Source organism: Apus apus, chromosome 11 (genome assembly GCF_020740795.1).
Source record: "Apus apus isolate bApuApu2 chromosome 11, bApuApu2.pri.cur, whole genome shotgun sequence".
Classification (NCBI taxonomy): Eukaryota; Metazoa; Chordata; class Aves; order Apodiformes; family Apodidae; genus Apus; species Apus apus.
Window position 1 is genome coordinate 1,253,266 of NC_067292.1, and position 12,681 is coordinate 1,265,946.

The window sequence follows — 12,681 nt, forward strand, 5'->3', positions numbered from 1 at the left end:
GCGCGCTGCCAGCCGCCCGTAAGCCCCGCCCACCCGCGCCGGGCGGGGCCGCGAACCGGCCCCTCGCCTGTGGCCCCGCCCCCTTGGCCCCGCCCCCGGGCCGTGGCCCCGCCCCCTCGCCCCCGACACGCCCGCGGGCGCGCTCGCGAGACTCGGCGCGCGCACCCCGGAAGCGGCGGCGGTGGAACCCGGAAGCGGCGGCGGGGCAGGATGGACGGTAAGGGGGGGCGGGCGGTGGGGGGGGCTCCGCCGCTCGGGCTGTCTGTGCCGGGGGGTCTGGCCCTGGTGGGCGGGGCTGCGGGCACAGCGAGGCGGGGGCTGAGGCTGGAGGAGGGGACTGCAGGTCGGGACTGCAGGTCGGGGGGCGTGACCGGAGACCGGGAACACGGGCCGTGGCCTGGCCCCGGTGCTCGGCCTCCGATCCCGGCCCCGGTGCGCCGTCCCTGAAGCTGTGCTCTCCTTCTCTTCCAGACACGCTCTTCCAGCTGAAGGTGAGGGCAGCGGGGGGCCTGTCGCCGCCTCCGTCACGTATCGCCGGTACCGGCGGGCGGGTGATGGTGCCCGCTCCTCCGGGAGGGGCCTGGGGTCCGTTCCACCCGCTGACTCACGGTTGATCGGGGCGGCGGGAGCCCCGCGGGTGCCGGCGGCTCCGGCGGCCGCGGGCAGAGGGAGCCCGTTCGCCGGGTTTGTTCCCCGCGGCTGCCGTTCCGGCCCTCCCCTGCTCGGAAGAGGGGAAATGGACTGCCCGGTTTTTCGGGAGCCTCCGGTTCCTCGGGGACCTGTCTCCGCGGTCGGGCCAGCCGTGCCCGCCTTGCTGGGTGTGGGAGGTGACTGGGGCTCCTTTCCCCCGGCTCTTCCCTGCTGCATCCCAGCTCTGACCCGTTGCTTCCCGCAGTTCACAGCGAAGCAGCTGGAGAAACTCGCCAAGAAAGCCGAGAAGGACTCCAAGGCCGAGCAAGCCAAAGTCAAAAAGGTGGGAATTGTCCTGGGAATGGTCCTGGGAAGTCAGGGGAGAGCTGCTCCCTGCTGGAAGGCTGTCGGGGAGAGACGGAGCACCCAAGTGTGTGAACCTGAGGGGGATTCTCTGTCTCCCGTTGCCCCCCCAGGCCCTCCAGCAGAAGAATGTGGAGTGTGCCCGTGTCTACGCCGAGAACGCCATCCGCAAGAAGAACGAGGGGCTCAACTGGCTCCGCATGTCCTCCCGCGTGGACGCCGTGGCCTCCAAGGTCCAGACAGCTGTGACCATGAAGGGGGTAAGGGCCTCGGGTGGGCACAGGGCCCTGAGAAGGGCTGTGCCCCCTGGAGAGCCCACCTCGGCTCTTCCCCTCTCCCTGCCTCCAACCCCCTTCCCCAGAAAGGGTCCTCTTGTCTCAGCTCCCCTCGCTCCAGCGCAGCCTGGGACAAGCAGGGACATCCCTGCCTTTTGGGGAGCAGCTGCAGACCAGTCTCTTCTTGCAGGTGACGAAAAACATGGCCCAGGTGACCAAGGCCTTGGACAAGGCTCTGAGCTCCATGGATCTGCAGAAGGTGTCGGCGGTGATGGATAAATTTGAGCAGCAGGTTCAGAACTTGGACGTTCACACATCGGTGAGTGCTGGTGGTCCCTGAGCTGCTGGGGGGAGGTTGGGCTTGTCCCTGCTGCCATTTGGCTTCTGAAGCAGCTCGCTGTCCCAACCTGGGGACTCAGGAAACCCCCTGAGCTCTTCCCAGTGTTCTGGCCCATGGGGATGTGGGATCTGCAGCTGGTTCTTTGTGGGGAGGAGCCGGGCTGGGTGAGCGGCTTTCCCGGTGGCCCGGGGTGGTGACAGGCCAGCTGTGCCACAGGTGATGGAGGACTCCATGAGCTCGGCGACCACCCTGACCACGCCTCAGGAACAGGTGGACAGCCTCATCGTCCAGATCGCCGAGGAGAACGGCCTGGAGATCATGGACCAGCTGAACCAGCTCCCCGAGGGGGCTTCAGCAGTGGGGGAGAGCTCCGTCCGCAGCCAGGAGGACCAGCTCTCCCGGAGGTTGGTCCTCTCCTGTGCCCTTCCCCTTCTGCCAAGGTGGTTTGAAACCTTCCCAGGGATCCTGCACTGATAGGAAAGGGATGAGGTAGCCCATCGCAGGGGATGCTGAGCCTGGCAGTCCCCTGGGACCCCCTGCAGCCTGGCAAGGTGGCCGTGGGGGCTCTGGTGCCACTCTGGGCCTGGGGCCGGGGGTGGCTTTGGCACCTGGCAGCGAGTCCTCGGCACTGGGGTGCAGAACAGTCTCTCCCTTCTGCACACTCGCCCTCACGCAGCTGCTGCTGCTCTGGGAACGCTTGGCAGTGACCCTCCAGCAGCTCTGGGAACAGGCTGTCTCCCTGGAACTGCCCCAGGAGAAGCCAATGGAGCTTCCTCTCCCCACACACCCACCACCAGGGTCCATCTGGGGACAGAGCAGCCCTGGCTGCGGGTGCAGGGTAGGATTCCTTGCTGCAGGAGGGAGGTTTCTAGGCAGTGACATTCCCTGCTGAAGGCTCCTCTGGAACTGCCCCCGTTTCTTGCTGCTCTTGCCTCACTCCCCTCTCCTGCTCTCCCTCCCAGGTTGGCTGCCCTGCGGAATTAAAGTCTCCGGCCACCCCAGTGGACTGCTGCCCTACACCGGGGGGCAGAGGGGCCCGGGACTCCTTCCCCACCTCTGTCACATCCTGGCTCCGACCCCCGGCCCGGCGGAGCCAGCCCTGCCCCCCGGCCCCGCCTCCCCCACCTCCAGCCTCTTGTCTCGGGGTGAGGAGGGCAGCGCTGCCGGCGGGGCTGGAGCAGAGATACTTCCTCTGCGGGCTGCAGGAAGGCTTGGCCGCTTCTGGTTTCAGCGTGGGTTTTGTTTGAGGGTTGCTGCTGGTTTCTAGGAACGTCCTGCTCCTGATTTATCCCGAAAGGAATTCCTCGGGGACGGCTGTGGGGTCTCCTGGGGCGCCTTGTGTCTCTCCTTTCTGTTCCGGATCGCTCTCCCTGCTGCGGGACGGGTTTTCTCGAGGGGCCGGAGCGGGGGGATCCCCGCGGGGCTTCGGGAAGGGCCGTGTTCCCGCCGGGGTGCTCTGGGAAGGGCGCCTTGCGGGAAGGGGAGGTGACACGCGGTGCCGCCCCTCGCTGCCACCTTCCCCCCCGGAGCTGGTTGCCGACTTCACCTCGCCCCGCGTTTGCTCCTTGTCCTGCCGGGCCGAACCTCCCGCAGCCCCGCACCACAAAGTGACCTTGGAATGGCTCGTCCTGCCCCGCACAAGCCCCCGTGCCTGTAAATCCAACCCTTTCCCACCTCCTGCTGCTGCCACCGTCTGGAAATGGTTATCCAGGCCCCGACCTCCCATGCTGAACTGATCTGGGAGCTGCTCGCAGCAGCCACCACCCCCGGGCTCGCGGCTGTGCGGCCGCACCCTTGTCCCCAAATGTCCCCCGGCCGGATGGGTGTGACAGTGAGTGCTGAACCATCCGAGAGTGGGTCCCGGGTGCGGGCCGGGGCTTGTCCCCTGGGTGTCAGCTGCCATTTCCCCTGTCCCCCCCTCACTGCAGCTGCTCCCACGGCCCCGCGGTGTCCCCTCTCCTCCCCTGCTCCGGAGAAACGCGGCTGCTCATCCCTCAGAGCCTCCCCCTGGGGCTGGAGCTGTCTGGGCCTCTTCTCCTCCACCATTCCCAGGCACTGCTGAGGCGTGGGATAGATGGGAAGCTCGCCGGGAAGGAAACGCCGTTTCCTTTGGCTCTTGAGCCTCCTCCCAGCAGATGAGCTCCAGCTGGTCCCGCTGCAGCCCGGCAGCTCCACCCAGCTCTTCCAGAGGGAATTTGAAGGCAGGCAGAGCTGGAGCTCCGGGCTGGGGGGCTGGCAGGGAGAGGGGCTGGCAGGGAGAGGGGCAGCCAGCCCTGGCAGGGGGCTGGGCCCGGCTCAGCCCAGCACCGGCAGCACAAACACTTCTCTCTCTTCTGATTCTTCCTTCTGAGCTCGGTGGCCTTGGCAGCCCGTGGCCGTGACCAGCGAGGCCGCCTTCCCTGTGCCACGATGGGGACCTGGGGTGGGGGCTGAGGGCGAGGAGGTGGCTTCAGGCTACAAAGTCCCTGGTGCGGGGGAGCACTGGGTTTTGTGCCACTTGCCAGGGCCACCGGGTCCTGCTCCCCATGGGGACAGGCGTGTGGTCCTGCCCGGGTGCCACCCGTGGGGCTGGGGGCCAGGGCCCCTGGAAATGCTCCTCCTTTGGGTGATGGTTCTGTGTGTTATTTGTGTTGTGTTTTTTTTAAAGGCTTGTCTCATTTGCCTTTTTCTTCTCCCAACCTTGTTGATCTCTAAATAAACAACCTTCACCTCCGCTGTGCTGGGTCGGGGGTTCAGAAGTGATGAGGAGGGGGGGAGCTCTGGGGGCAGCTGTGCCCATTCTCTCCCTGTGCCCATCCTGTCCCCATCTTCTCCCCATCCCCTCCCTGTGCCATCCCAGCAGTCAGGGCTTGGTGCCTCAGCCAACCTGTGAATGCCACCAGAAGGTCCCTCTCCTGCCTGTTTTCCCAGTGCCCAAAGCCGCCTCCAGTCGGAAGACAGGCTGTTCCCAAATTGTGAGCGGAAATTGCTAAGAAGATAATCGAGTAGACCATTAATTAGCTAATGATTAATGTAGGCATCCTGCGGGGGTGGCCCTACAGCCCCCCTGGCTGTATGTTCCAGCGATGCATCACTCCTGGAGCAGTCCTGCCCTGCTGGTGGCACAGGCTGGGTGCCCACTGGGCCTCCTGTGCCTCTGTTGGGCCAGCGTGGCCAGCACAGTGCTGGCGTGGCTGGTGACATGCCTGGGTGGCCGCTGACATGCAGGAGCAGGAGTGGCTGCCCGCACAGGGTCCTGGCATGGACACAGGCTGCTGCCGGTGCTGGAACCTCGGCTTTATTTGGTTGGGAGGGGGTGGGCAGGGTGGGCCCAGCCCCGCAGCCACTGGCTTGGCCACCAGCATCCCACCGGGCTGGGAACGGGGCTGCACGGGGAACGGTGCTAGGAGAGCAGGGCAGGGAGCAGGGCAGGGAGCAGGGGCAGCGCCAGGGCCAGCGCTGGGAGCCGGGCGGTGCTGGCGCTGTTGGGGTAGCCGTAGCGGGTCCTGCACGTCCCCTCCAGCTCCTCGAAGGCAATGGGTGTCTCCTGGGCTGCTGTGCCTTGCAGGGCCTCCTTGGTCTGCACCAGGGACAGGGTGGGTGAGGGAGAGTCCCTGTGCCACATCCAGCCCTTGTCACTGTGCATGTCCCGTGACTCCCTTCAGCCCCCTGCCCCGGTGTCCCTGTGCCATCCCATGTCCCCATAGACCTCTGGGTGCCATATGGCCTGATGTAGAATCCCAGAATCCCAGACTGTTTTTGGAGGAAAAGGACATTTAAAGACGATCCAGTCCCACCCCCTGCCATGGGCAGGGACACCTCCCACTAGACCAGGTTGCTCCAAGCCCTGTCCAACCTGGCCTGGAACACTTCCAGCAATGGAGCAGCCACAGCTTCCCTGGGCAACCTGGGCCAGGCTCTGCTGGATGTCCCACCTGTCTGCTGTCCCATGTGTCCCCATGCCCCATTGGTGCTCCCTGTGTTGCACTCACCTCCTCCACCTTCTCAAAGACACGGAGCAGGTTTTCAGCCAGGGCCAACTTCACCTCTGCCTCTGTCCAGTTCCTCGCCAGCAGCTCAGCCACCAGTGCAGGGTAGGTGGAGACGTCCTCCAGGCCGGTGGGGAGCCTGTGCCAGCCCACAGCTCACACTTGTGATGGGGGCAGCCAAGCCCAACCCCCTGCCCCATACCCCCAGCCATCTCTGCAGGGGATACCCTCCCTCCATGGTTGGGGACATGCTGCCTTGTCTCACCAGTGCAGCCTGTCCCCTGCTTTACCCTGTGACCCCATCGTAGTCCCCACCAAAGCCAACAGACTGGGCACCAGCCACCTTCTTCACGTGGTCCATGTGGTCTGGGGGTGGGGGACAGGGTGAGGGGGGGGCAGGAGGGACACTGCCACCCCCCCACTGGACACCCACCTCACCTGCTACGTCAGCCAGTGTGGCTGTGTCCCCACACGTCACGTAGGCGTTGTAGAAGTTGACCATGACCAGGCTGCCTGTGGAGGCCTGGGGGGCGAGGTGGCCCTGAGCCCTGTGGCCCCCGCCAGTCCCCTCCCTGCCCCCGCCGTGTCCCAGTGCTCACCACCATCCCCAGCACGTCGTCGGGCACGTTGCGGCGGTGCGGGCAGAGGCTGTAGGCAGATGAGTGGCTGAAGATGACGGGGGCTTTGGAGAGGGTCAGCACCATCTTCATGGTCTGCACTGAGACATGGGCCAGGTCCACGATCATACCCAGGCGGTTCATCTCCTCCAGCACCGTCTGCAGGGATGGAGATGGGAATGGGGACAGGGATGGGGAGGGGATGGAGTTGGGGACAGGGAAGGAGGACAGGGACAGGATGGGTGAGGGGTACACAAAGGACCATGGCAGCCCCACACGGGGGGACCCCGTACACTCAGTGCACCTGGTGCTCAGGTGAACAGCCTAGCGTGGCTGGTGCTGGTCCCACCTCCCTGCCACCCCAGCCATTTCTCCCAGGTGCCACCACCGCCCCTGTCCCCCCTCACCTTCCCAAAGGGCGAGAGGCCGTGGTGCAGGACTGGCTCTTCCCCAGTGTCCACCAGCCAGTTGTCAGCCCTGAGGAGCAGGGAGAGCATCAGGGTGGCCCACAGCCACTGGCCCCTGCTTGGCCACAAGCCCTGGGTCCCCAGCGCTGGCCCTGTCACCCCCACCCCACCAGGGGCTGCTACCAGGGGGTGTTGCAGCTGTGGGTGAGGGTCATGTAGCGCACGCCCAGGCGGTAGAAGGTGCGCAGGACGCCCAGGCTGCTGTCGATGGAGTGCCCGCCCTCCACCCCGATGAGGCTGGCCACCTTCTTGCTCTGGAAAGCCTGGCGGATGCCTGCAGGGGGGCAGGGGGCATCAGTCGAGGTGGGCACCCCTGTCCCCTGGGAGCCCCTCCCCATCCCCAGGTTCCCGCTCACCGACGCTGTCGACGACGCAGGCGAAGGTCTCGGGGTAGAGCTGGCACATGCGCTGCACCACGTCGATCTGCTCCAGCGTGCGCCTCACCGCGTCCTTGTTCTGCGTCTCGCAGGGCACGTACACCGACCAGAACTGCCCATGGTGCCACACCATCAGCACCAGGGCACGGACCAGGGCCCACTGCCACCCGCTCTGGTGCCCCTTCTCCAGCCCAGTGACCTCCCGCTGTCCCCGCCCGCCTCGCAGCCCCACCTGCCCGCCCACGTGCCCGCGGCGCAGCTTGGGGATGTTGGTGTGGGTGCCGTCCAGCAGGGTCAGGTTGGCCTCCGGCAGCCTCAGCTGGTTGTTGAACCTCTTGAGGAGCTGCCAGGGCAGGTCATTGTGCCTGGACCGGGGAGGGAGGAAGAGTGAGGGGCTGCCTGTGCAGCCCCCTCCTGTCTGTCTGCCCAGCTGTTCCCCATCCATCCATCATCCACCCACCCAACCCCTGGTCCATCTGCCCACCCACCTGTGCCCTCTGAGAAAAGCTATCCAAGTGGCTCTGGCCAGGAGCTGTGGACAGGTCCCTCCCAGAGGACAGATGCACCTAGGACCCCCTTTATTGGCCAGCAGGGAGCTAGGGGGAGGCTGGGCACCACACCACCACCTCTGTGCATCACACCACCACCATCCCCGCTCAGCCCTCCAACAGGAATGTCACCATCACCAGTGTGGGAAGGTCACCACCACAGGGACGTCACCGCTGTGCCGTGTCCCACACGGGCAGCATTGCTGGGGAAGTGCTGGGGCTCGATTCCCACTTCTCTGCTCCTGCGTCACTGTCCCCACATCCTCCAGCTCCCCCTTCCCCATGCCCACTTCCAGGGGCTGCTATGGCACAGGGACAGTGCCTGTGGGGACACGGGGGACCCACTGGAGGGCCAGAATCACACAAGGGGTCCCATTACCAGCTCAGGGATGTCCCTTAGGACATGATCTTGGGGGAGCTGTTGTCCCTGAGCAAGGACTTCCCCTGGGACAGCCTGGCTCCTGGCTTCCCAGCACTCTGCCTGCTCCCGGGGATCCCCTGCGCTACACGTCCCTGGGGTGCCCAGCACGGGGATCCCCTGGGAGATCTGTCCCCAATGGGGTTTTCTGTTGGAGTTTTCCTCTGGGTGCTGTGTCCCTGCCGGCATTACCAGCTGTGCTGTGAGTCCAGGCAACCTTTGCTCACCCATCGATGACTGGCGTGGTGGCCATGATGCGCTCAGCCTCCTCCCAGTGATTCTGCCCGTCACCCGGCAGGGGCAGGCACAGCACCAGTGCCAACACCAACACCAACACGTTCCCACTCGGCATCTTCACCCGCTCAGTGCCTCTCAGCGTCGGGACGATTTGCTGCCAGGAGCCTGCCCAGTGCCCCCAAGCACTGGTTCAGCAGCCCCGGTTCACTCTCCGCTCCCTCCTGCTGTAAATAAATAACCAGGAGCTGCAGCCGTCACCCCACCCCGCGTGCCCTACACCCCAGTCCTGGCACTGCTGGGCACCGGCCAGCACGGCCTCCCCCACCCCAGCCCGGGTGGTGGGGCCATCCTGGGGCCTCTCGCATAGCTGTGGTAGCGCTCCCCATCCCGCTAACGCAGCCCAGATTTTCTTTTGGCTGGGAAAATGCCAGTCCCATCCCCACCTCGGCCTCCCCAGCACCAGCACCCCCTGCCCAGCCTTGGCACCCCCAGAGTCTGGCGACGGCATCACCAGGACCCCATTACCAATGGCGGGGCCCAGGACCCCTTGTCCCCCACTCACCCCTGCCCCGGGACGCTCAGGCAGCTGCTCCCTGCGACGTCTGTGAAAGATGTTTTCCGGCTTGCGTGCCGACGGCGGGGCTGGGATGGGCTCTGGCCACCCCAGAGCCACCCCCTGGCATGACGGCTCTGTGGCGAGGCCGTCCTGCCCCGGAGGGGGTGGCACTGCCACGGCGTGGGGCTGCCGACTCGTGCCGGGATCCCCCAGCCCTGTGGTCCTGCCACAGAGTCTCGTGTGGGGAAACTGAGGCACGTGCTGGCTCAGTGCCACAGTGGGGACAACCCGGTTGGCGGTGGCCGGTGGTGGCCGCGGTGCTGTGTGTGGCAAGAGGGACCGCAGGGAATGGCACGGGGCCACGCGGAGGCTCCGCCGCTCATCCCTGGGGTGGGAAGCCCTTCCGTGGGGCACGGCGTGGGGCTGGCACCCCCGGGGTCACCACGGCCCGGCTCCCCATCCCCCGGCTCTCCTGAGGTGGGTCTGGCCAGACGGAAGCTCCGTCCCCTTCCCGGGGTGTCCCCTCCCGGGGTGTCCCCATCCCGGAGCCATCCGGCAGCCAGCGCTCTCCCGGCGCTGGCCCCAGCGGTGCCGGATCCTTGGCCCCTCGGCAGGAATGTGCCCCCGCCCCGGGACTCTCCTTCCTCTTTTGCAGCCTATTTAAAGGCAGTGACCGGGGCGTCCCGCCGAGCGGCCGGACCATGGAGCGGCTGGGGGTGACCGAGACCTTCGCCGGGGTGTCCCTGCCCGGCCACCTCCACACCCAGGAGTCCCTCGCCTTCGCGGCCACCTTCACCTTCCGCCCCACCGACGTGGTCATCGCCACCTACCCCAAATCGGGTGAGGGACACTGAGGGCTGGGGGGCAAAGGGGGGAACTAGAGGGTGGGTGGGGGGCAGGGGGCAGGGCTGGGAACCCCCAGGCTGGAGATGAGGGGCACTGGCAGGCTCCTTAGGCACAGCCGGGCTCTGCCTGCGTGGCTGGGCGGGGGGACGGGCTCGGGGCCAGCCTGTCCCTGGGCACTTCCCCCCCGGCCCCTCGGGCACACCGCAGGAGACCTGACCCACCCGTCACCTTCCACCCCCAAAAAAACCCTGCTCTGTGGGGCGGCGGCTGCCCCTACACCCTCCTCTGCCCCTTTCTGCCCCCAACCCCAGGCTGGGGTGACTGGCGGGGGCTGTGGGAGGGGGTCTCGCATCACACTGCCGGTCCAGCTGCTGCCCTGTGCCACACTGTGCCCTGCCAAACCGTGCCGTGCCCTGGCACCCCTCCCCAGGCACCACTTGGATGCAGGAGATCCTGACGCTGCTGTTCAGCCACGGGGACGCGCTGCCGGCCAAGACCATCCCCAACTGGGAGCGGGCGCCCTGGCTGGAGCAGATCTACTGCCGGGCCGCGCTGCCGGACGCCGCCCCCCGCCGGCTCCTCACCACCCACCTGCCCGCCCGCGTCCTGGCCCCTGCCCTGCGCCAGGGCAAGGCCAAGGTGAGGGGACAGGAGGGCTGGGGGGGTCCCCCTGGGGCATCCCATGCTGTTGGGGGTGGGGATTGCCCCAGGGCTTTCCGAGCAGGGCAGTGGGGGATCCCCCAGCTGTGGGGCTGACACCGTGTCACCCCCAGGTGATCTACGTGGCAAGGAACCCCAAGGACGTCGCCGTCTCCTTCTACCACTTCCACCACCTGGCCAAGTTCCTGCCTGACCCTGGCTCCTTTGACACCTTCTTGACGCAGTTCCTTGAGGGCACAGGTAAGGCTGGCGTGGGGGGGAATCCCTGGGATGCTGGGGCACCAGGGACCCCCCATCACCCCCCCACCTCCCCCCAGTGCACTACGGCTCCTGGTTTGACCACATCAAGGGCTGGCTGGGCCAGCAGCAGCTCCTGGACATCTTCTATGTCACCTACGAGGAGCTGCACCAGGTGAGCTCTAGCATGTCCCTGTCCCCATCCCTGTCCCCAGGGCTGTGGGGGTGACAGTCCCCTCTGCCTCAGGACCTGTGTGGCACAGCACAGCGTCTTGCCGCCTTCTTGGGCTGCCCACTGGGTCCGGAGACACTGGGAGCCCTGGAGCAGCACTGCAGCTTCGCTGCCATGAGGGACAACACCATGGCCAACTACACCCTCATCCCCTCCGAGATCATGGATCACAGCCAGGGACGCTTCATGAGGAAAGGTGAGGGTTGGGGACAGGCTAGGGGAACGCAGCGGGGACACAGCAGCCCTGGCTGCAGCCTCCCTGTCTCCTCTGCCCCTCAGGTGTGGTGGGGGATTGGCGTGACCACTTCTCCCCCCAGCAAAACTCCACCTTCAACCGCCGCTACCAGGAGGAGATGGGAGACGTGGAGCTGCCCACCCGCTGGCCCATGGCATGAGCCACGGCACAAGGAGAGTGGTGCACCTCACTGCCACATTCCAGGTGACACCCTGCATGGGGACCCCCCCAGCATCCCCCATAACTTATATACTCTCCCTGCATCAGCCCAGCGGAAGGGAGGGACACACTGGCTGTCACTGGTGTGACAAAGACAACCCCCCTGGGGACAGGGGGCTTTTCCTGCCACACATGGTGGCCATCCCCACAGCCTTCCATCCCTGTGGCCTTCCTCCCCCCCCGGGGTGGGGGCACGTGGCCTTGACACCCCGCTTCCAGCCCCTTGGAAATAAATATTTATCGTGTCCCATCCCAGCCGCGGGTTCCTGGGGTGTGGGACAGGAAGCAGTGGCAGGAAGTGCTCTGCTTTATCACAAGCCATAATCTAGGTGGGGACCTGTCCCTGGGGACCTTCTCTGCGGTGAGGGGCAATGACCAGGCAGGCAGTGCTGGGGGGGCTGTGGTGGGCTGCTGGGCCCTGCCGTGGGGTCACAGCATGGGGCACAATGCTGGGGCTTGCCAGGAAGGCCTGTGGCACAGAGGTGGCTCCTTCAGCAGCATGCAGAGACACCAGGCTCCACGTGTCCCCCCAGATTCCCCCCCAGACCCGGAGTCCCCCTGCCCCAGTGCATGCTCTGCAACCCCCTCCTGATACCCTCTGCCTCCCCCTGCCCACTGCCCCCCCAAGACCTGTTCTGCCCCCCTCATGATCCCTGGAGGGTGCTGCAGTGTCCTGACCAGCCTGGCTGGGCACCCCCAGCCCTGCCCATGTCCCCTCCCAGCGTGTTTGCACCGACAATAATTAACTCCCGGTTAATCAACAGGCACTGCCAGGATGGCATGGCAGAGTGGGACCCTCACCAGGTGGGTGGTGAGGCCCTCCCAGCACTGTGGCCTGGTGGCACCAGCACCCAGCCAGTTCTGCCACCCCTAATGGGTGTACCCTGTCCCCTGGGGTCCCCCGGGATCCCCGTGGGGCAGCAGCCCCCTGTCCGTGCCAAGGCCCGGCTGCAACTGCGGGCCCATCAGGTTTCTATGGCAACATCTATTATCTGGCTTCATGGGAGATGAATCAGGAGCTATAAATACGCGGCTGGTCAGGCGGAGCGGGCAGTGCCCGCGTGGCACGCTCAGCACGGCTGCGACAGAGCGTCCCCACAGGCCAACGTGGTGGCCCCTCCCCATGATGACCCCCAGCCCCAGTAGATGTCACTGACACAGGAGCATCTGCCAGCACCAGGACAGTGACACCCTGCGTGTGGCACAGGGTGAACGACACACGGCGCAGTGTCACGGGACAGGGCGGGGGGCACGTGGCAGGAGGCAGCGGGCACACCGGGAACACCCCGGCTCCCAGCACAGCAAGCAGTGCGGGGCAGTGGGACACGGAACATGGCGTGCAGTACATGAGACAGGTCACCCAGCACGTGGCACATGGGGAATGGCATACAACACACAACACATGGCAGAGCATGTGGCACGTGGGGCACGGCAGGCAACACACGGCACATGGCAC

At 66.2% G+C, this 12,681-nt stretch overlaps 3 protein-coding genes across 5 annotated transcripts; 2 read left to right on the forward strand and 1 right to left on the reverse strand.

The window, feature by feature from the left end:
- The first annotated feature begins 134 nt into the window (after nt 1-134).
- CHMP1A (charged multivesicular body protein 1A) lies at nt 135-4,321 on the forward strand. The gene is made up of 7 exons (XM_051629753.1): nt 135-217; nt 472-491; nt 896-973; nt 1,107-1,253; nt 1,459-1,587; nt 1,825-2,012; nt 2,571-4,321. Exons 1-7 carry the CDS (start codon nt 211-213, stop codon nt 2,590-2,592), a joined length of 591 nt encoding a protein of 196 aa, XP_051485713.1. The 5' UTR covers nt 135-210; the 3' UTR covers nt 2,593-4,321.
- A 563-nt stretch (nt 4,322-4,884) lies between these two features.
- DPEP1 (dipeptidase 1) lies at nt 4,885-9,241 on the reverse strand. Of its 3 annotated transcripts, none has more exons than XM_051629744.1 (11): nt 8,803-9,241; nt 8,231-8,461; nt 7,270-7,402; nt 7,017-7,149; nt 6,784-6,934; nt 6,601-6,670; nt 6,176-6,352; nt 6,015-6,099; nt 5,867-5,942; nt 5,580-5,715; nt 4,885-5,167 (listed from the first exon to the last, which is right to left on the reverse strand). In XM_051629744.1, exons 2-11 carry the CDS (start codon nt 8,353-8,355, stop codon nt 4,991-4,993), a joined length of 1,263 nt encoding a protein of 420 aa, XP_051485704.1. In that variant the 5' UTR covers nt 8,356-8,461; nt 8,803-9,241; the 3' UTR covers nt 4,885-4,990. The 3 variants fall into 3 exon arrangements, 2 of the variants coding, with proteins under 2 accessions (XP_051485704.1, XP_051485703.1); XM_051629743.1 differs by having other exon boundaries at nt 8,231-8,464; XR_007890620.1 differs by having other exon boundaries at nt 5,086-5,167; nt 5,892-5,942; nt 8,231-8,464.
- Nucleotides 9,242-9,451: 210 nt separating this feature from the next.
- Nucleotides 9,452-11,477, forward strand: SULT2B1 (sulfotransferase family 2B member 1). Its single transcript, XM_051629746.1, has 6 exons — nt 9,452-9,636; nt 10,073-10,281; nt 10,416-10,542; nt 10,620-10,714; nt 10,787-10,967; nt 11,051-11,477. The coding sequence occupies exons 1-6, from the start codon at nt 9,498-9,500 to the stop codon at nt 11,164-11,166; spliced, it is 867 nt and encodes a 288-aa protein (XP_051485706.1). The 5' UTR covers nt 9,452-9,497; the 3' UTR covers nt 11,167-11,477.
- Nucleotides 11,478-12,681: the final 1,204 nt, after the last annotated feature.

Excerpts from the sequence above, each read along its gene's own strand:
- CHMP1A (XM_051629753.1), top strand. Across the intron at positions 974-1,106 it reads AGCAAGCCAAAGTCAAAAAG|GCCCTCCAGCAGAAGAATGT; the intron begins GTGGGAATTGTC and ends TTGCCCCCCCAG. Across the intron at positions 1,588-1,824 it reads ACTTGGACGTTCACACATCG|GTGATGGAGGACTCCATGAG; the intron begins GTGAGTGCTGGT and ends GCTGTGCCACAG.
- DPEP1 (XM_051629744.1), bottom strand. The coding sequence starts at position 8,355 with ATGCCGAGTGGGAACGTGTTGGTGTTGGTGTTGGCACTGGTGCTGTGC. Across the intron at positions 6,671-6,783 it reads CACAGCTGCAACACCCCCTG|GGCTGACAACTGGCTGGTGG; the intron begins GTAGCAGCCCCT and ends CCTGCTCCTCAG. Across the intron at positions 6,353-6,600 it reads GCCTCTCGCCCTTTGGGAAG|ACGGTGCTGGAGGAGATGAA; the intron begins GTGAGGGGGGAC and ends CCATCCCTGCAG.
- SULT2B1 (XM_051629746.1), top strand. The coding sequence starts at position 9,498 with ATGGAGCGGCTGGGGGTGACCGAGACCTTCGCCGGGGTGTCCCTGCCC. Across the intron at positions 9,637-10,072 it reads CGCCACCTACCCCAAATCGG|GCACCACTTGGATGCAGGAG; the intron begins GTGAGGGACACT and ends ACCCCTCCCCAG. Across the intron at positions 10,543-10,619 it reads GCAGTTCCTTGAGGGCACAG|TGCACTACGGCTCCTGGTTT; the intron begins GTAAGGCTGGCG and ends ACCTCCCCCCAG.